Below are 22,672 nucleotides of genomic sequence, written 5' to 3' on the forward strand. Positions count from 1 at the left end.
ACGAGCACGCCTGGTCCCTTCTGGGCATAAGTGCAATAAATAAGCCATAAATCCCGGAGCGCTGCCCGCCAGGCTGCATCCTGCGTGTCCTGGATGGCGGGAGCGGCGCGGGGCCTCCCACGCAAACATGCACCCGCTTCCCTTCCTGTGCGCGGGGGAAGGAAGGAAAGGCCCCGGGGGAAGGAAAGGCCCGTCGGAAAGCAGCTCCCGGTGCTGGGTGCGTGCACCGAGAGGAGGAGAAGGAGGAGGAGGAGGAAGAGGAGGAGGAGGAGCGAGGGCCCTGGCCAGCCGTGGCTCGGGGCAACCGCTGCGGGTGACTCCTGCCTTGGGGACGCGGCTCCGCGTTCCCGCGCGTGGGCTGCTCCTTTCTCCCCCTTTCCGTAAGGGTTTAAACGCGGCAGCTCCGCAGCCTCTGTGCGTGGTGGCTTCATACCCACCTTTTAAGGTATTCCCTGACTCACTTGCCTACCTGCTGCTAATAAAATCTATGCAGGGCTCTGTAGCTTTTATATTTATATACATAAAATAAACTGAGCCCCATGTGTGACTGCTGCTTCTAGAGAACCCAAAGCTGGTGTCTGCTGGCTCTGCATCTCTGTGTTTAAAAGCTATTAAAAGGTAGAAGCGAGATCAATGAAATGCTGTCTCATTCCTTGGAAAACAGTATGAAACACTACCACAAAAGTAAGGTAGTGAAGCGAAGAATTGCTTGTAGACTAGTATCTGTTTTTAACTGGATTTCATCAGAATTTCAGTTGTGATATAGTTTTCATGGTATGCAATTAAAATTCCCTTTTTTTTGACTTCGAATTGGAAAGATGGAAGCTTGTTCCTTGGTTTTGTATACACCATAAATGTTTTATTTATCAACTTGAATTTAGTGAAAACCTAGGACTTTAAGTTCATCTGAAATATCTTCCTTTTTTAACTTTATTACTTTTTTAATAACAGTCTCTTATCTATCAAAGTTTTGTTTAAAAGACTTACTGCCATAAAAATAATAATAAAAAAGATGATATGGCCATTGCCCTCGTATTTAGGACCCAGCATGTAGCGCACTGTAGAAAAGAGTGGTCAACTTAACTCCTTGTTTATCAATACAAGCTACAAGGCAGGTGAGAGGGGGAACATGAGCGTATGATTCTCCAAGTGAAATGCCAATTAAAGCATTTTAGTGCCATCACAGTTGGTTGTTAGAGATTTTTGCCCATAAAAAAGTGATCCAAAAAAAAAAAAGCCCATCAACTGATGCTACTGGATGCTACTGTTCTGCGTAAGTTTTCTATATAAATCTTTACTGTGTGGATGTGTATGTTTCTATGCCCAGGTTGTCTTGGGCATGTTGCTGCTACTGAGGCTACTTCCTGCACTGTTGGGTTGTTCTGATGAGAGTTGTGTGGCTCAGTTTCGAATTTCTTCAAGAAAGAAAAGTATCTTGGGTGTTCTTATTAGTTTGGAAAATGTCCTTTGATAAGCTGGTATCAAAATATAGAACATGAAAAGGATGGTGGAAAAAAGAAAAAAAGAAGAAAGCCTGCTACAATTGTGAGGGAACTTAAAATCGTGTAGCAGTTTGGGTTCTCACTTTTGTGGCTTCAGTTCTGACTTCTGCTGTATGTGTAAGGCATCCAGTGATGGAAATAGGCATATGAGAGATGCATATATTCCAGGTGTACACTGGATTTCAACTTTTTGCCCAATCGGGGCAATTCAATCAGGGCTCTTACAAAAATGAAAATGAGGAGAGCTGAGAAATTGTGCTTTTTTTTTTTTTTCTTTTTTTCTCCCTGAAATGCTTGGGTGACAAGTACCTGTGCTGTCCTGCTAACTGATGGTGCTGGGTTTGTGAGTGCGTGTGCTGCCAGCACATGGTGAGTGAAACCATTTGGACTAGTTTGCCTGTTGGTGTGTCCACAAACAGGTAGTGCGGATTAGCTGGTAAACTGGCCCAGGCACCTCACTGGTAGCTCGCCTTTTCCCAGTGTGCCCTGGATTAGGAGTGTTGTTATTTATTGTAATGGCTGTTGTCATCTTTAGGTGCAGAGAGGAGAAAAAAGAGGCCTTGCCTGAGGTGTAGGAAAGCCCTTGAGCAAAGGGACGCGCAGTGGCTGAGGAGGAGAGATTCTTGGGGGAGAAGTCCCGCTGGAGGCTGCCGTGCAGAGCTGGCGGCTGCGCTGGAGCTCCGAGGGGCCCGGCTGCTGCTCGCGGGGCTGCTCTTGTGGGGCCAAAGCTGGTGGCCAGAGCTCGGTGCGCTTCCCTTCAGCAGTTGGTGCTCCTTAAGCCAGGAGGGTCAGCTCTGAAAGCTCAGCCGCCTCCCCAAAGCAGCGTGTTTACTGTTTGGTTGCTGCGGGGTCAGGTCAGTAGGCAAAAAACTTGGAAACCTTGTTGTAAAACATAGCTCTGCCTTCTGAAGGTGTCAGTCCATGGAGGAGCCTTCTCCAAAGCGGGGTGTTTGTTTATGCGTTGTAATGGACTGACTTGAAAAATACCCGAACAAACAAAAAGCCTCACACCTTCTTTAGGGTTTAGCTAAGCAAGGTGATTTAGAACAGAATGGGGAAGACTTCTTTAAAAATGAGCTTAGAGCTGTGAAGAATAGATCATTGTAAAGGTCTGAAAGTCATTTACATGAAGCCAGTAGCTGAGTTCACAAACACACAAACATACACATACACACACATACACACACACACACACACACACATCTCCCCCAGCAGTGTTTTACCTGTTCCTTTAATAATTTGAAGGGCCTCACAATACGATTAGTATCTGTGTGAGCTGATGCTTAAGCACCAATGTTAAGGAACTGGAGGTGCTGGGCTGCCACTTAGTACTCCAGCTACTTACATCCCAGTGCTAATTCCTAACCTGTTGCTACTCTGGGGAAGAGGAGGCAAGCAACTCTACCCAATTGGCTACTGAAACTTAGTGTGATATAGAAGCACGTTACTAAGGACAGCTGAACCATTGCTCAGTAGCATCCAGTTGTTCTACCACATGTAGCATGATTATCTAAACATTACTTCCAATAATTAAAAACCTTTTGAAAAAACAGTATTTCTGCAGTCCTCCTTAAATTGAGTAGTCAGTGCAGTGCCTTTGCATCCAAGACGGCAAAGAAAAGTGGAACAAATGTCATTTAAATCTGCTGAGACGACGTCTTTGATTTCCTGGACCCTTTTACCTACTGCAGTGGACCAGGCTCTTGTGTGCATCTCGTTTGGGTAATTTTAGCCATTGGAAATCCCTGTTTCTTAAAAGCTGTAATGGGAGCTAAAGGACAACGAGATAGCTGTCGGTGAGCTTCCTTTGCTCCTGCTTTGATAAGCAGAGGAGCACTGTGCAACTGGTGGTAATAAGTAATGAAAAGGCTGAATCCAGGGCTGGACTATTCTCTGTGCCTGTATAACACTTTTACTAACTTTGTTTTGAGCATTGTTGTTACATTTAAGGCTATTGTTAAGCTCCAGGAGCCCCTTGCGAAAATCCAAGTGGAAAACAGGCAGAAGTTTCCACTTTTTCTTTGGGTAGAGTATAAATTACTTCTACTGTGCAAGCACAGGGAGGACTTTATGAGGTTTCCTGATCTGAGAAATCATACTTAAGGACATAATTATTTGCCAAAAGTGTGTACGAGTTGGGTATTTAGCACATCTCCTAATAGACAAAAAAAGAGGAATTTGATGCATCAGAATAGTGCGTGCAAACTCACTTTTTGCTGTTCCCGCAGCCGTTGCCGGCTCTTGTAGACGCGCGGGAACTCGGTGCCGTAGGAATGAGCCGCTCCAGAGGAAATGCCTTAATCTCCTGGCTAGCAAACGCAAGTGGTGGTGTCATCTTCTCGTGGGTCCGTGTGGCCTAGCGAGCGCCGCTGGCTGCTCCCTGCGGAGCCTCCCGCGCGGAGCAGCCCTTGGCAGCCCCATCGGAGCAGCTCGGAAGGCCTCCCATTAATCAGTTCAGAGCCTGAATCCCACTGTGCGTGTTCTGCCTCCAGCCTCCTTGCTGTCTCCTAATTTAAAAGTCGATGTTAAATTTATGTCCTTTTTTTTTTTCCCTTTTATTTTTATTTTATTTTCCTCTTAGGCTTGTGCATATGGTGGAGTGCAAAAGAGCCTGGCAAACCGCTAGCTCCCGAGCAGCAGGAAGGGCCGAGGAGGCGGCGGCGCCGCGTGCCCCTCGGGCAGGTCTCTCCCGCGGCGCCGCGAGGCCGAGCACCCTTCCCCGCCGCCGCCTTTCCGGAGGGCGCCCCGCTGCAAAGGGCGCGCAGCTGAGAGGCGCCTCACGTCTCCCTGCAAACCCGTAAAGCGTCGTCCTCGCACGTGACGCTGTGGCTGCGAGACCGGAGCAATCCGGTAGTTATGTAACCAGCGCTAGCTCTTGTTCAGGGATGCGCTTGGAAATGCAGCCATGAAAGGGGTCACCGTATTGTGTTTCTGGTTTGATAGGAGCAGTTGTACCAGGCCTCTTTATTTTTAGTGACGACCTCAGAGAGCCACTTCCTTAATGTCCTTTGCTATTTCTGCCCCCCCTTGTGATTTCCTCTGTGAGAGGGGCACTAGGTTGACACTTCCTCTCTTTTTCTAACCTCTTTACGTGCCTTGTGGTGCAGTGGGTTGGAAGGCAGTCTTTGGGTTTCGTTTTTTTAACAGATGGGTGTTAAGGAATAAAACACCAGATGAAAGCCTCATAAATAAGTAAAAGGCTTGGAAAACACGAGTCTTAATCCCCTTTTCATAGGGAAGGCTTCCAGGTGCTTTGTTCTGGCTGCTAACCTCTGCTGGAAACAAGTATTTCGTAACAGAGAGGTCATTCATTCTATTTTTGTCAGGTGTAAGAAGATCTAGCGTATAGAAGATTCAACCTAGACACCCTCAGTCTAAAATTCATTTCAAATGATGGTTGATGATGTCTAAAACTTACAGGCTGCTGTTTTTTCATCTGTACGTGTGTATGGATAGATGGATGTATATTCTTTTTTTTTTTTTTTCAGTTTAAAAAAGAATGTGGCATTCTGTTCAACCACAACTCGTAGACTCCAGATAGTAGTTAGTTAATCCTGGCTTTTTTGTAATTTCAGGATTTTTGATACTGATTTATAGTTTTCAAGAGTAAGAAACTTGGCAAAAACTAGTGACTGATTGTGTGCATAGACAGCAATCTGAAGACCTTAAAGCTCTTTTTATGTCTTTGCATGTATAAGCTTGAAACAGTTCAATAATTTAATGTATATAAAATGCTTTGGAGTAAATGAAAGTGTGAAGTTGGCTTCACATTTTCTAGTATTTTAGAAATTTGATATAAACCAGAAGAACACTTCAGAAGAATGGGTAATCTAATAAATCTTGCAAAAGCTGATGGCTTTTATTTTTGTCATCCAGCAGAGACAAAAGCCTAAGCTAAAACCCTTCATTCATTAGTAACTATTACCTTACTTAGATCATTGGCAGCACTTTCATTTTTACAGTAACTGTTTTGAATTTGGAAATAAATCTATTTTAACATTATCATTTCCACTATTACTCTAACAATCATCAAGACATCTTTTGTAATCGAAGAAAAATTAGAAGTGTAGTTGACAGAGCAATCAAACGTTTTGGTGACTTTGTGCAAATGTGGTGGGTTGTTTGTTCTTTTTTTGAGAATCAAGTCCCAAGGGCAAATGAAGGTAAAAATCAGGAAGGCATTTGTTTATTATTTAAATTATAGAAAGCTACTGTCATGTGTATTTGTAATTTGTATTGAAAAATAGTATTTGAAAAAATATAATAAATCGCAAATTGTTACTTTCTTTCCATTAATATTGGCAGTTGAATTTTAGATTGAAGATTTTTTTTTTTTTTTGACCAAGTATTTGTAGCTATATCTGAGTACCATGAGAGTAGCACTGCTTTTGAATAAAGGAAGGATCTTAGGCTCTATAGAGGCAAAGGACTCTATAGACTAAGCTGCGGATTGAATTGTAAAAACAGGATATTTTCAGTGTTCTTATTTGGAGTAAATTTATATATATATATATGATTCAACTTAAAAATAATCAATTACATGCATTTGTTTTATATGATACATGGATGCCTTCACTATTAAGAATGTTATTTTTTAATAGTGATAAAAGTTTTGGTTTAATGTTCAAGGGTCTGGATTCATTGTACTTATTTCTACGTCATTGTTTGCTAAAGCAAATTATTTGGATCATCAAACTAGGTCAGTGCCATGCTCATTGCATTCAAAATCTATTGCAAATTCATAAAAGAGAAGACCAAGAAACTAATTTTTGGCTACATTAATATTGTGGTGGAAATCTTGATATAATTTTCTCTTTGTTCCACATACCGTTAACTACAAACCAAAGCTTGTGGACAGGGACATCTTTGGTCATGCGTTCTGTGAAGTATTTAGCACTTGGATATTTAACATGTAGTCAGTGGATGTGTCTGTTCACCTAGTTCTTTCTTTCTAAGGTGATGATGATAGTGATATTTCTTCTTCACAGTTGTGCATTTGGAGGCATCTGTGCATGAGGAGAAGTTTGTTCTATGGCCTCAGAGCTGGGCGCCAGGGAGGATGGCAGCTGCTCAGAGCTGGCAAAGCCCCTTTACCTGCAGTACCTGGAGAAAGCTCTGCGCTTGGATCAGTTCCTACGACAGACCTCTGCCATCTTCAACAGGAGTATATCGAGGTACACAAAGCTCTTCTGCTTTTAGTTGGGAATAATGAGGAAAGACAAGCATATTTTTAGCATTGCTTCAAGGCAGCAGTCTAGTAAGGGTTTAAAAAAGACTTGTTCACTATGAAATCCGTTCCTGTAAAGACTTGGTACCATTCCTTCTGTTACCTCACATTGATATCTCTGAATGTTGCCAGCCTGAATGCAAATTGGCTCCGTCTTCTAAAGCTGTTTTACATAGTTGAGCAGCCAAACGTTTTTTCCTCTGCAGAAAGTAGGGTGAACAAGCATTGAGTTGATCTTTCATGTAAGCAGTGCACAACCATAAGTGAAATGCAAACACCCTTGTAAGACGCAGAATTTATGTAGAAGAAAGAAAGTTCTGCCATTGAGAAATGAGTCATCGGGGTGAAGTTTCTGCCCTGAAACAACTTACCTTCAGTTTCGTTTTAAGTTTTGGAACGGTAGAGTTGCAGAACTGAAAACTGGACGGTAATTATAAAGGGTATATTACAGGCACACAATAAGATAAATATAAAAAAAAAGTACAAACTGTATATATGATATATATGGTAGTGTTGAAACTGGCAATATTGTGCTTTAGTTTGACTCAGCACTGCAGTTTATTGCTCAGTTCAGACTTCTCAAGTTAGGTACCTGGTTACAGGCTGAGGGTGTGGGTTGACAGCGTAGCCAGGCTGGCCTTATTTTTAACTGGCGCTGAAAGGGCTCACCAGGAAATTATTACCAGCAGTATTTCCAAAGTGTATAATTATGCCTGTGACCTTCTAAGTTCTCTAACCTTGGAAAAATGGCCACATGTAAGAAAGTGTCATAGAAATCTTCTCTTTTGAATGTTTCCCTCTCATTCTGACCATATTACGTATCTTACTGCAGTGACGAAAGTGAAGATGGGCTGGATGACAATCCTTTGCTGCCTCAGTCTGGGGATCCCCTGATGCAAGTTAAGGAAGAACCTCCCAACACTTTGCTTGGGGAATCTTCTGGAGCAGGAAATTCTGGGATGCTGAACACCCATTCCCTGAATGGAGTATTGCAGCCAGGTAGACACGAATCCCTGCTTATTGCAGAATAAGGTGGGAAAAGTGTTATTTCTTAAGAAAATTGATTGCATTTTTTTTTCCTCTGAACAGAACCAAAGTCTGAAAAGGGGAACTTATATAACTTTTCCAAACTGAAGAAAAGCAGAAAATGGCTGAAGGTAAGAATAGTAGGAAGAAATGTAGCTGTTACTAATATGTGAGTAGACCCTTTCAGGTGGTGGTAGATGAGTAGTTGTCATTATCCCTTGCGAATCAAGAAAATCCAAATGTTTAAGAAAGGAGACAGCAACTAAAAGAAACATTTAGCTCTGATCAAAGTATTATCACAAATGTAATTTTCATATACACTAAGTTGTTTTGGTGGTCATTTTGATAGCTCTTTTATATTTACCACTGAGAACCTAGCAAGCTAGACATACTTTTTTTAAAAGCTACCTGAAGATGACGTGGTGTCATCCTAACCGATGCAAAATCTCACATTGAAAAAAATGTACGAGCAGCTGTAGAGATGTAATATTTTGTAGGTCGCTGAAAAGAGAGTTCCAAACGCATTCTTTTCTCCTGCCCTATGTTGGACTCTTTACCCCACTTTTTTTATTTTTTTTCCCCCCTCTCCTCTTCCGTAAATACAGCTAGCTACCCTTACTAGTGAAGAATTGCTTTTGTATTTATTAAAAACACTTTCCAAAAAAAAAAAAAAGGCATTCTGCAGAGGCCTCATCTTGGAAAGGGAAAGAAAGACTATGTGACAGTGGATACTAAATGTTGTATTAGGTCTTGCAAAGAACAGGATAAAATTATAGTCTCTGTAGATTTGTGGCATTCATTTCTTTTCTGCTTTGGTGAGCAGCTTTGTTTTACTTAAGTTTCACAGTTAGCATGCATTAAGAAACTTAAAGTATTTTTAATACACTGTACAAATTAAAATGAGCTATTGTTAAATATATTGCATGGACATACAGGGCTCAGATGAATATTTATTTCTAAGCTGAACTCAGCACAAGGTCCAATGAGGAAGGAAGGACAAAATGGAATAATGGCTTTATCCATCTTTTGAATCTTCATTGTAATTTTACCTCCTCTAGTTGAAATTATGTATTTTGAAGAAAACATTTTGGCTCCCCATGGTCCCCCAAGGCTTTTTTTCAGCAATAAAAAAGGCCAGGGTACCAGGAGGAGAATTTCGTAATATGTGATTATATGCACTTTGTTACCCCCCTTGTATTGTTTGTCCTGTTGTGCTCCCGCTTCCAGCTGCGTGTCGTGCATCAGTTCTGGCTCGTCTGACCTCTTGGCAATCAGTTTTAGCATGCAAAACTGAAAGAGAGGCCTCTCCCCAGCCACCTGAAAATACGTGGATTAGATTAACTGCTGTACAGTACCGTATCTCAGAAAAGTGTTTGATACTTGAGGCGTTTCGGATGGGAGGCACATTGTAAATACTAACACCAGTAGTCCCTTATTAAAGGCTCAAGTATTCTGGTTAATCCCAAGCCCTATATCAAAATGTTTATTTGTTAAATTAGTCTTTTATTTATTCTTTTCAGAGCATCCTTCTGAGTGATGACTCCAGCGATACAGATTCACCAAGTGATGAAGATGGAGAGGAGGATGAAGAGTTTTCTCTTTCAAGGGAGGAGCTTCACAATATGCTGCGATTACACAAATATAAGAAACTGCATCAAAGTAAATATAGCAAAGACAAAGAGGTAAATGTCCACATTGTTTGTATTTCCTTGAAAAGTGGTATTTTTTGACTGAGCTTAGATTTTTCTGAAAAAGTTATAATGTTTTGTGAACTAGAAAATATCCTGTTCTTCTCATAGTTTAGAAAAGCCTGGCATAATTTAACTAATTACATACAGTTTAGAAAGTTGCTGATCCATTACACTGACACTCTCTCAAGCTAGTTAAACAGTAGTGATGCATGTACATACATATATAGCTTCCACAGTACTCTGCCCATTCACTGGAGCAAGAATGCAACAACAATGTAATATATGTGAGATGCTGTAGGTAGTAGCTACCTACTAAAGACTAAAATTTGGTATTTAAATCTAAAGCAGTACACTTGCATAATCATTGGAGGCAGTAGTAAGGTGGTGCTTATCTTACTGAAAGGGAGTTCCTAGGTTTTTTTCCTGCTGTTTTCCCTGAATATTTTGGGTTTTCTATGTCTTCCTGCTTTTCTTTCTTACCTCTCTTTTCTGTTTTAGATTTTCCTTTTATATTCTTATTTTCTTCTCTTCCTTACAAGAAAATCTCTGCTCATGCATTTCTGCATTTTTCTTAGTATAAAGCTGTTTCTGAGACTGTTCTGATAATATATTCCTTCTTATTGTAAAGGATTTTGCCAACATTTTTGTTGCTGTTTCACTAGAAAGTGAGACTCAGGTGAAGGAAGTCATCCTATACATTTGCCTTCTTATCTCATGTTCCTTGAAAATTTCACCAAAAGAGTTGAAGAAGTAGAAATTTCCTATCCAAGTCTTTGCTTCTGTCCACATCATTTCCTTGTTTACTCATTAAATTGTAAACACACATTGTGTGAGCTTCTTGAAATATTACATCATTACAAAAATATTAATATACCAAATTTTCATTTTTTTTTTTGTTAGATTTTATGTCAATGTTTATTTCTCAACTGCTGAGAAATAATATCAAGTGGAAGTAACCAGAGTGGTTTCACATCGGTAAAATACATTTAGAAGAGAGGGTAGTCTTTTATTAACTTAGCAGTGTCCTCAGTTGTAAAAAGTTAATTAAAGAGACCACAGTTCAGAAATTTCCCCGTTTATGTGCAACTTGCTTTTGATTCTTTAATATTTTGTTTGAATAACACTTGGAAAATACCTTTTTTAACAATTGCAAAAAAGAATTGGAATGCCTGTACCTTTCCTTGATAATTGAATGTTAAAGTTACGTGTTCTCATGGAAGTGCTTTAAATGCCTTTCATCTAACCCAGTCCTCTTACATCCTCTGATCCAATAAATAGAGCAGATCTGTCATGTGGGAATGCAAGGAAAACAAGTAGGAAGTCCTCAGCTGGACCACTACATGTGCTTCTTGCTGGGTAGCACCCACGTGTTAAGAGGGAGAGTGGTGGGATTTGAAACTCTGAGGTCAACAGGCTGCTCTTCCTCTTCTCTGCAGCTTGGTGGGTTTGGTTTCCTCTGTAGTACTTCGGGAATACCTCCGGTTCACTTTGGGCACTTCATGATCCTTGGTAGCAATGCTGAATATAGCATTTTTTTTGATCTTTTATTTATGGTCTAGACCTGAACTTGTTTGTTTGCTATCTCTTTTACCTGCTATATCTGTTTTCCATTATCATGCTATTTATATCCACCTCAGCTGCAGCAATATCAATACTACAGTGCGGGATTGCTTTCCACACATGATCCTTACTATGAGCAGCAGCGCCACCTGCTAGGGCCCAAGAAAAAGAAGTTCAAAGAGGAGAAAAAAATAAAAGGTAAAATCACTCATTGTCTGTTTTGAACTAATTGTTTTCTTCAGAGTTTCCTTCCAATAAACTTACTGTTCAAAACCTTTTGGTGACAAATGGAAAAGCTAATGGTCAGTCTGCCAAATTATCAGAAAGCACTGTGCTATTCTCGTGGTTTCTAGAAAGTGAGAGTGAACAAAACAGTGTGACTTTAGAGTTCATGGCTTTAGAATTTCTTTGTAGACCTGTGGATCTAGAATGAAAGCATCACAGCATAATCAGTTTGTAGCCTGCTTCACTGATGGGCAGTGTTTTGGAATCCACAGATGCTACTGCGTATCATGATCCATTTGCTCAAGAGTTTCTAAAATGTGGAAGCTCCTTGAAAAACACAAGAAATTACTCAGTACCTTATGGAGTTATTCCTGGATTCATTATTCCTAGTGAACAAGAAACGATAGAGGATGACACTATTTTCTGGAAATGAGGGAGAACTGGAAATTGAATTCCAATATGAATTAAAATAGAATTCCTTCTGTAACCTCTCAGCTGCAGTTTCTCAGCTGCTTGTTTGCCAGGAAGTACAATTTCCTTTCTTGGTCAAGCTGGCAGCAGCTATAAATCTATAAGGAAGCAGAAAGAGAAGGTTGTGAACTGTCAATGTAAAATGAATTCTCTAGTGTAACTACTTAAAGCTTGAGCTATGTTTTACAGAGAGTATTTTGACCTTCCTTCCTTCCTATCTTCCTTCCACTTCCTTTAACTGTGTGTATTTTTCTCTTCACTAATCTTGTAGCATCCGTAATTTTGCATACTCTCAAAGAATGTTTGTGATCCGATACCAGTATCTGATAGTTCTCTCTGAAAGTGGCTATCTGTAGTAAGTGCTAACACAAGGTGCACTGTCAACTGATGCTGAGTTTAGTTTCAGACTTACCCATTAAATGCTGATCTTGTTATCTTCATGGATTTTTAAGTAGAATTTTGCCACAGATCATGAAACGTTATACTAGATCATAGAAATTTTAACTTTTATGTCATATTGCCTTGTACAAAAGATTTGAGTTAGAGTACCACTCTATTAATTTTTTAAAAATTCGATTATGAAAACTGAGGAATTATTTTGTGTGATAAATGAATGGTGCCAGAATTGGTGGACATGGCTAAGTTGTTTGGGTTCTCCCCCCCCGCCCCCTTTTTTTTTCCTCCCTTTTTTTTCTCTTTTTTTCCCCACATGTAAATTAAACTAGGACAGCTTAATTAGGAAAGACAGCTGACTAAATGCGGGGAACAAAAATAGAAAAAAGCTCCGAGAATTTGGAAAAGAAACTCATTTTGAAATCATTGTTTCTATGCAGGCAAGTTGAAAAAAGTAAAGAAAAAGAGGAGACGGGATGAAGAGCTCTCTTCAGAGGAATCACCACACCACCATCACCACCAGACCAAAGTTTTTGCCAAGTTTTCTCATGATACGCCACCACCAGGGTCCAAGAAAAAACATATGAGCATTGAACAACTTAATGCCCGTCGACGGAAAGTGTGGCTTAGCATAGTGAAAAAGGAGTTGCCGAAGGTGAGCTTGTCCCGTGGCCCTCGATCAGGGATGTTTGAAAAAAAGTAAAATGAAGATTTACTTAGAGAGATATTAACATGTGGAAAAACAGAGTAAAGTGAGGCATGATTTTGTTGGACATCAGTGGCCAAATGGATGCCCAGTAATGCACAAGCAAAGGGTCATTCGGGCTACCTATCACCAATGGTATGCTATGTGGCTCGTGTAGTCCTTTGACAGTGCTTTTTGGCTTTCCAGATATGTTCTGTGAACAGTACAGTGAACTCCTTTAGATACTGACCTTGCAACATAGCAATGTAGAGCAACCCGATATCTAGGTTTTGCCTCAAGTTTGGACAAGGAGTGTTTCAGTACTGACTATTTTTGAAAGTTCCCACTTGAGAAGCTGCCTAGAGAAAGCATGATTTGGATCATTTACAGAAGGACCCTCAGGCGTATTTGAAATAGGGAGCTGTGTTCACTGTCACTAGTCGGAGAGGTCATCAGCGTGGATCTTATGACCTTCTTTTTGAAGTCTGCAGTAACACACTTTGAATTTTTAGGAAGTTGAATATGAGTCACGGCTTTATCATCCGTTATGAACTTGTAAAGCAAGCAGAGGGTATGCCCAGTGTGATATACCTTTCTTTTTCAAAAGACTAATTTTGATCCCATGAGGAACGTAGATCTTAACCATTTTTTCCCCCAATCATAACAGGAGAATAAGAGAGCCCTGCTTTGCAAAAGCAGTAATTAAATAAATCATCCTGAAAAAGGAAATGTTTAACATACTTCCTGTAGAAGCTGAAGTATGTTTAGGTTCTGTCTTCAGTTATGAAAGATGATAACTGTTTCAGTTGAGATCAAAAAGGCTGACAGTATTTGTACTCAGTTATACAGTGTGTATTTCGCTGAGGTTGGCATAGATAATTCCAAAAACTGGATAATCTTTTAAAATGTGTTGAAGTTGTTATTCCTGACGTGATTTTAAGATGCTGTTCTTTTACAGGCGTTCAAGCAAAAAGCCTCAGCACGCAACCTCTTCCTAACCAACAGCAAAAAGGTAGGCATTGTTTAGCTTTTGCTTGTGTGAAATATAATAAGCAAACGGTAATCTCTTCATGTTTCTTTTGTTTCTTACTGTACTGCTTACATTAGCAGGGCAATGTGGGAGGAAGCACTGGGTGGAACTAATTTATCAGCTAGTTAAGGTTTTTAATTTTTAAATGTATCATTGCAAGATGTTTCATAAGCAGTAGGTGAAATGGGAAACATGAGCTTTTTCCGTGAGGTTCTTTCGGCTTTCAGAAGATTTGATTTGCATGTTTTTATTTTATTTTATTTTTACTGATCTTTGAGATTATAAAACTTCAGTACAATGTAGTTTTTAGATTTTTTTGGCCACTTTTTTTTGCCAGTACTCTTGAAAGTATTAAATGTGTTAATATAATTATAACTAATAATATATAATTATAATAATAATTATAATTAATAATATAATTATATATAGGAGCAGAGATTAAAAGTAGAACGATTTTCCACTTAAATTATTGTAAAAGAATTTATCTCCTCATTGAAGTCTTCTCTATCTCATTGTTTATATGTAGAAGGCTTTGCTTTGGGAGCATTTGGTGATGGATTTCTGAGCATTTTTTAAATGTTACACTCAAATGCCCAACTCATATGACTAATGAAAAAGTAATGAAATACATGGCTGCGAATCATCAGAGAAAAGAAGATGTAGTAATCTTTCATTCTGTATATACATTATTGAGAAAGGGAACATTATCTGAGAAAGGGATGCAAAAAATAGGCCATGCATATCTGCATCTAAGAAATTTTGCTCTGTAGCTTCCTCTTGCACTCCTCCATAGCTAGCTGAGATGAGATTTCTTTGTGATGTCTGGCAAATAGTCTGTGATTATTGTTTTTGTAGGTATCATAAATTGTGCTTTAGCAAGTGAGTGAATCAGCAGACTTAGAAGCTGTGAAATTCTTCCCCTTTTTTCCTTATTTTCATTTTGTTGGTTTGTTTGAAATTTCTGTGTGACAGAATCATTGATGTGCAAATTTTACCGGAGAAAAGAAGACTGTCACAAACATCACAGCCAAGTATTTATTGGAACATTATGACAATAGCTTTAATTTATTTATTCCAGAATGAAAAATTACACTGTATTATGTTGTTATGAGATGCTAGGAAGATTGTGGGTTACTCCCACATTTTTCAGTGTATTAGCATGTGAATAGGATTACACCAACACAATAGTGTTGCACTAGTTACCACTGCCGCAGCCTGTTAAACAGTGAGAGCGCACAGTTGCTACAGAAAAATGTCCAGAACAGAGGAGTCAAGAGTTGGAAGCAGGGCTTGAACTCTGCCTTCCTGAAGCCTTTCAAAGACCTACCCACCAGGGTATACTAAAGAGCACCAAGCCACTGGGGCTGATTTTGGGTCTTACCTCCTGTATGCATTTCTGGAGGTTTGAGGAAGTTATGTTCCCTCATCTCATTTCAAAAGCGCTCAAGCTGAGCAGAGCATCCCAGGTTTTATCTTTTAAAGAATCAGGTTTGGCAGTTATTAAATGATGACTTGATAGATTTCTTTAAACCTCCCCATTTTTCCTCTGTATCCAAACCTTATTTGTCCCTAGCTTGCCCATCAGTGCATGAGGGAGGTACGCCGAGCTGCTCTCCAGGCCCAGAAAAACTGCAAGGAAACTCTACCGCGGGCACGTCGCCTCACCAAGGAGATGCTTCTCTATTGGAAAAAGTATGAAAAGGTTGAAAAAGAACATCGCAAGCGAGCTGAGAAGGAGGCTCTGGAGCAACGCAAGCTGGACGAGGAGATGAGAGAGGTAGAGCAAAAATGCAAATTATTCATTTACTGAGAAGGCAAAGGGTTGTTCAAATAATTTCTAAATTTGATTTAGGAGTTTCAGATTTTTGCTTTGTTTCAGTGGTTTTCCGGTTGCATTTTCTGCTATTTTCAAATTCTTTACACAATTCTTCTTTACACAATGCAAGCCAGATGGAATAGAAAGCCTTCAAGGTGTGTAAGTTCTTTATAAATGAATGAAAATGGAAGAACTAGTTATCCAAGCAACACGTGTCTCGCTGGCATACGTAACAGTTAGCAAGGGCCAGCCTTTTGTGATGGTTTGTTCATTATTCTGGGTTCAGAAGCAAGCCATGTTTTAATTCACACAGATTTTTTTTTCTGCTGTATGCATAACTTGGTTTGTTCATACCTTCTGTGCGAGTGTTCCAGAGAACGTTAGAGAAAGTGCTGGGGCGTAAGGAGTGGAAAATTCTTCTGTGATCACATTTGTGTTGGCCACTTAAAGGGCAAACCGACTGCTTTGTGGACTCTCTTGGGGATAAGAAGGGATGAGTTTAAGAAAAAAAAAATGTTTCTTGCCAGAGTTCTATGGCAAGTTGTTGCCTTACAGTTGCATTGATGAGCTGAGATTGATCTTCAGAATGCCTTTGATTTAGCTCTGTATTTAAATTATGCGCTTATTTTACTCTATTTTCTCATTCTTACCAGCTCATAAGCATTTTCAGAAGATTTTAACTGGCTTAGATTAATACACAATTTTTACTGTAGTATTTTCATAGTTCCTACAGCCTCTTGCTCAGCACTTAACAATTCACTCTGCTCATGGTATCTTAACTGGGGCCATTTTACTTCGTCATGCACTTAACACGTTCTATCATTTTTTTCTTACAATTTTTTCTTTACTAAGTAAGAATGTTTTGAGCATCATGAGATGCTCATGAGGGTTTTTTTCAGCTGTTCAGTTTCTTAACCATAAATACCTATATTCTTGGGGGGTTTTGTATTTTTTTTTTCAGAGTAAGCACAGCTTTCAAACTTGTTTTTAGCAGATGATAGTGTTGTTTGCCATAACTACAGAATTAAAAAAAATAGTAGTATACTACATTTTTATATTTTATTAGGTGATACAGACGTTTTTGGTGATAGTTGATGTTTTATGAGCAACGAGTAATTTAGCATTCTAGTATCATACTAATGCACATAATACAATCTATATAGATTGTTAGTATGTTTTATTTAGTTATAATTTAAATATTAAATCTTTGCCTTATTTTTTGTTTCTTTGTTTTGTTTTGTTTTGTAAATGCTCTTTTAGGCTAAGAGGCAGCAGCGGAAACTTAACTTCCTGATCACACAGACTGAATTATATGCTCATTTTATGAGTCGTAAACGTGATATTGGACATGATGGAATACAGGAGGAAATCCTTCGCAAACTGGAAGACAGCTCTACTCAAAGGCAGATTGATATTGGTGGTGGAGTAGTGGTCAATATCACACAGGAAGATTATGGTAAGCAAATTATCTATTGTGCTTTCTGTGCCCTCCTCTGAAGTTTATTGTTCTCTACACATTATTAGTCAAGCTTACAATTTCAAGCACAAAACTCCTTCTGTGTAAGAAGCCCTATTTTTGTCATTTGTCTGTGTGTTAATTTGAATAGTTACTACTGCAGAACTCTAACATGGACTTACTGTTTTCAGATAGTAACTACTACAAGGCCCAAGCACTGAAGAATGCTGAAGATGCTTTCCAGATTCACCAGGCCAGGGTAGGTATTTTTCAGGTCCATGAAAGAAAATGGAAGGCAGATTAGCAGGGTCCCAAACCTGTGATTATTCATAGTAACTGATTCAAGTCACTATATATTATTGTGGCTGCAAGCTGCATTGCCCATTTCTGTAATGAACAGCTGGAAAAACAACGATTTGAACTGTGAGAGCAGGCTTATTTTCCATTGGTTTAAGGCAGACATCCTATGTTTTAATGTGAAGTGTAAGATCTTTTGTTACATAGTTTCTTGGGAAGTTTGCATTCGTCGTCTTTGATCATATTGAATTCATCATCTTATGCAAATTTTTCTCTCATCATTTAGACTAGATCATTTGATGAAGATGCAAAGGAGAGTCGGGCAGCTGCTTTACGGGCTGCTAACAAGTCTGGTACTGGTTTTGGAGAGAGCTACAGTTTAGCAAACCCATCCATACGGGCAGGAGAAGACATTCCCCAGCCTACCATTTTCAATGGCAAACTGAAAGGTTATCAACTAAAAGGCATGAATTGGCTGGCCAACCTATATGAACAGGTATCTTCACACATCTTGCAAATATCTAAAACTTCTAGGATAATTCAAGTCTTTAGATAATTTAAGTCTTTAGAGTAATCTTGGTTAAGAATAAATTGCTAGTTTTAAAATTAGACCATACATGCTACATTTGTAACTTCTTTTTATAGAAGAGAAATATGCAAAACACCTATCATTATTCTTGACTTCTTTAAGAAATAACTTTGGATCATTTACCTCAAGATTCTTTATGTGGGTGTTTGTGCAACTGTTTACCAGTTAGATCACCCAGAAGAAATTTTGACTGCTGAGCGTGACATGCAATTTCAGACTTTGGTGAGCCTGTAAATGCAGGCAGCCTTACCTGTAAGCAGATAGCAGTGTGATTGCAAAGTGCAGGCAAGTTGAGGACAGAAAAAATACCAGGCCTAGAAATGAAAGGGCAGTTAGGGAACTTACCTCTTGATAGAAAACTTAAGAGCTGATAAAGTGCTTCAGATTTGTTGCAGGGGGTCTGCTTCCACTAAACTTGGTGGCAGCAGTCCTGCTAATCTTGTATGGATGAATAAATCACAGGGCAAATGTGTTCTTTTGGGACTCTTTTGCAGGGCATCAATGGCATCCTGGCAGATGAAATGGGTCTGGGTAAAACAGTACAAAGCATTGCTCTCCTTGCACATTTGGCTGAGGTAAGTGCGTTACGGCCTCTTCTTGGTCACCCTGCTCGATAGAACATGCATTTCTTTTCTGAGTTTGATTTATTACAGATTATAAAGCTCAAATATCTTGATACTTTTTATCCATAGTATTTCTTTTTGTTTTAAAGATGCATCTCTAAAAGGAGACGTTTGTGTGTGTGTGTGTGTATCTATACATCTGTGTATGCAACAATAAGTACACTTACACTTATGTTAACTATAATTGTCTAAATATAAGATTATTCAAAGCGGCACCCTTCATTCACACTTAATGTGGAAGTCAGATGACAGAGCAGATTGCAGACTTTATAGCTCAGAGTTTTAGAGGTTACCTGTACGAGGGAACCCCAATTTCTGAACCTCATAGCAATCTGTGTGGAAAGCATAATGATTCTTCTGTACCATGGTAGACAAACAAAGCAAAAGACATAAAGTGGGCTTCTTCATGCAGATATATTTAAAAAAACAAAAAAAAAAGGGAGGGGAGGGTGTCTTATTTGGCATCCAGTCACTTGCCTTAAATAGAAGACATTGATCAGTTGAACTGAGAGCTGAAATATATGTGGTAGTGACTGAATGGCAGTTATCCACATCTATTTATATTCTGATACCAATTAAATGTTACTATCAACCAGAATATCAGAAGGGCTTGCAATACCCAAGACTGTTGAGCTGACCTGTGTGGAGGAGATAGCTGATAGGCTTGGCTTCCTGCTACATTGCAGTTTGAGTCCTTGGAAGCTATTACTTTTGTTTACTGTCTCTTATGCACCTTTATGACCACCAGTATGCTAGTGGCTCAGTTTTGTTATTCCCATCTAAAGCAACATGCAGCTGAGGTTTCCCATGCCCACTGATGATTTTTCATTCACATAATGGCAAGGGCTATTAGTAATGTGAAAGCAGCAACCCCCAGAAATAAGGGGGTGAGATGAAGAGTTGTTCTGGGGACAACTTCGTTGTGAGAGAAATCTTAGTTAAACATTAGGTCTACTCTCAGTGTTTATTTATGACCCTGCTGGACTGCTAGAAGTTTTCCTATGTAGTGTATATGTACTCATTGCCATTTAGTAGTTGTAATGCTGTATACACCGGTCTCTGTCCTTGCCTCATTTTAATGTGTGTGTGTGTGTTCTAATGTATACATTTCAGAGGGAGAACATCTGGGGACCTTTTTTAATAATTTCACCTGCCTCTACTCTCAACAACTGGCATCAGGAATTTGCCAGATTTGTTCCCAAATTTAAGGTAATGAACATATACAGGAAAGTTTTTTCTGTTGTCTCAAAAGCAAATTGTTTTTTTCTCTTGAACTCTTTGCCACATCTTAGTGAACTAATTAGCTTGAAATTTGAAGTTTTGTAAATTCTAGTTCTGATTTTGCAATTTCATTAATGGTCCTGTTTTTCTGGAGAGTTCAGTTATCCAGGGCTAAGAAATGTTATTCCAATGTCATAGGTCATTTTAGAACAGGTTAAAGACACCTTCCTAGCAAGGAATTGAAGTTGGGCAGATGGGGACATCCAGGTGTAATATAAGGCCTGGAAACAGACTCAAGAATAGTATTTCAGCCTTACGTGCCTCAGATTTAGAGCAGTGTTTTTAGTTTTTCATAGTAGCTTGAGTTAATCTGAGGATAAAGATTTTAGGTAAACAAAAACAGAATCTTAAACAGGGTAGAGAAAATACATTTGTTATTAAGGAAAAATAGAAGAACCATAAGCATGCAACTAGTAATCAAGAAAAACTGAGGTACAAAGAGAAATAGAAGTATTTAAATTAGTGACAATTAGCCTTAATGAATTACCTTAAACAACATCGACAACAGCAAAAACAAAACTACCACTGACCTGCCACTGCATAGCCAAAAGCAATAGAGAATTGTGTTGAAACCCTGGAAGAGAAAACATTATTAGAACAGTTGTCCATTCTGCCTATTTATTTTCTACAACTTCGTTTAACCACTTTATGGCATAGAATAGGTGAACTTTTTTCATACTTTCTCCTTCTCATGAGTGAAATATGAAAGACATTTCCAAATATGCAGTCAGGACACTTCTGAAAAGATGATATTTCACTTAATTTTTACAATATTTTTTCCTAGAAAATAATTAAACGTAATGGAAATAGCCCCCTTCCCCCCTGAAACAGCTACATAATGAAACAGAGACAATTATTTTTAAAAATATTTTAATTTTTTTAAGTGAAAAATCATCTTTTCAGAAGTAAATTGTAAATTTGTAAAAGTTAATTGTAAAAATTAATAATGATACCATACTATTACCTGTAAGCATATAAAACTAAACATATGTTTTATCATATTTTTGAACCAGTTTTGATCCTTCATACAGAGTTCATACAGTTCATAGAGTTACATGTATATTATGTTTACAGTAAATCACAGTTAATTAATTTATTCCAGTGCATGACAAAATATATAAAATGAAAGAGAAATTGCACTTTAATTAATTTGATATTTCTTCACTCGTAAACTTCTTTTAGAATCGTTGAAATAACATCCAGCCAAAGGTCCTTGATAATATGTGAGCTTTATACAGCTCATGGATTGCAGGATGGAAACATTTATGACCTTCCCTGGATTCAGAAACCAGCACTCAATACTTTTAATCCTGCGTTAGTGTAGTTCTTTCCTTAGACAAGAGATGGCGATACAACATTATTAACTAGAAACTCTGACATCTTTTGGTTCGGTGCAAAGATCAGATCCCTGTTCTGAGTAAAAGGACCATAAAATTTGGAGCTATAAATTGATCAATGAACTTCTCTGGCAGTAGTGCTTTTGTTTTGTTCTCTTATAAAATATGTCAAGAGTAGATGCTTGGTCTCAGAGTTTGGGGACAATTTTGGTATATAAAACCAACTGAATTAATATGGTTTGGGACCAAAACATTAAATAACAGGAGAACAGGTCATGGGCAAACTTCTTTCTGCAATAAACAAAGGATCAGTTGTAATTTTGAAAATATGACTGGAAAGGGATGCTTCTGGACGATTTGAGATTCTTGTACTGTATGATCTACTCTTCTTATATTTTGCATAAGTTGCTTGACACTTTTGTTTGGAACATTTTCAGTATTTTTAAGTCCTTTTTGATTTTTCTCTCTTGTTTTAAAAAAAAAAAAAAATTATTTTCCCTTTTGATTGGTTTCCAGAAAGCAATATTGTTGATATTGTAGAGTATAATTCTGGTAGATATGTCTCTATTTCAATGTAATGACCCTGTACTTTTGCACTCTTCCAGGTGCTCCCCTACTGGGGAAATCCCCATGATAGAAAGGTGATCAGGAAATTTTGGAGTCAGGTAATATTGACATTTGCATACACTTTGTCTGTCTTTATGATTTGTGCAGAGTAGTGCAGAAATTGTGGATACACCCTACCCAGCTAAAGAACGTGAGCGAGTAGGGTTCTGTTTTTTCATCGGTGTAGTCCTATTTTCATTTCACGGTAACAGAGCGGAAAAACTCTCCTGTACAGGGCAACTGAGGAAAGTACAGAGTTCAGCTGAACAAACAATAGCACTACAGATAAATAAAGCAGACTATCTCAGTGTCCAGAACTGTGTATTCTGTTTGAGTAATCTAACTTGGGAATCACTGTGTGCCTGTCAGTATGTTCCCAATTTATGTGGGTAAAAAATATTTATAGGACTCAGTGTCTGATTCTGGTCTGGCATGTTAAGAAGCATTTGAAATTGTTTCAGAACAGGTGGGCTGAAGTTCACATTCACCAACTGAACAGTCTTTTGTGATTAGTTATAAAGCGAGGTGGAGAACAGAACACAGTAGGCATGGGAAAAGACTATGAAAAGATTATGAAAGAGTCTGAAATCACAGTATATGCTAGTGAATTCTTCACAGTCTGTTTACCTCATGTGGATGTTTGTCTATCATTTTGTAATTTTAGAAGACGTTGTATACTCAGGATGCTCCTTTTCATGTGGTGATTACCAGTTATCAGCTAGTAGTGCAGGATGTGAAATATTTCCAGCGAGTGAAGTGGCAATATATGGTGCTGGATGAAGCGCAAGCACTCAAAAGTAGCTCCAGGTAATAAATGAACTGGAAACAAAATCTTCCCTCATCCCTCAACCTTTTAA

The 22,672-nt window shown here is 38.7% G+C and overlaps 1 protein-coding gene across 1 annotated transcript in view; it reads left to right on the forward strand.

Annotated features, from left to right (window-relative positions):
- Positions 1-6,501: 6,501 nt before the first annotated feature.
- Positions 6,502-22,672, forward strand: part of INO80 (INO80 complex subunit) — a 53,573-nt gene continuing 37,402 nt past the window's right edge. The window contains exons 1-15 of the mRNA XM_026033402.1: positions 6,502-6,676; positions 7,562-7,728; positions 7,819-7,886; positions 9,276-9,437; positions 11,084-11,204; positions 12,536-12,750; positions 13,739-13,792; positions 15,384-15,587; positions 16,887-17,082; positions 17,274-17,341; positions 17,666-17,875; positions 18,463-18,543; positions 19,705-19,800; positions 21,815-21,874; positions 22,480-22,622. Coding sequence (XP_025889187.1) covers positions 6,534-6,676; positions 7,562-7,728; positions 7,819-7,886; positions 9,276-9,437; positions 11,084-11,204; positions 12,536-12,750; positions 13,739-13,792; positions 15,384-15,587; positions 16,887-17,082; positions 17,274-17,341; positions 17,666-17,875; positions 18,463-18,543; positions 19,705-19,800; positions 21,815-21,874; positions 22,480-22,622 — 1,988 coding nt within the window. The 5' untranslated portion in view covers positions 6,502-6,533. The remainder of the gene's footprint in view (positions 6,677-7,561; positions 7,729-7,818; positions 7,887-9,275; positions 9,438-11,083; positions 11,205-12,535; positions 12,751-13,738; positions 13,793-15,383; positions 15,588-16,886; positions 17,083-17,273; positions 17,342-17,665; positions 17,876-18,462; positions 18,544-19,704; positions 19,801-21,814; positions 21,875-22,479; positions 22,623-22,672) is intronic.

This window comes from Nothoprocta perdicaria, unplaced genomic scaffold, assembly GCF_003342845.1.
Source record: "Nothoprocta perdicaria isolate Ctin4 unplaced genomic scaffold, notPer1 scaffold_129, whole genome shotgun sequence".
In the NCBI taxonomy this organism is placed as follows: Eukaryota; Metazoa; Chordata; class Aves; order Tinamiformes; family Tinamidae; genus Nothoprocta; species Nothoprocta perdicaria.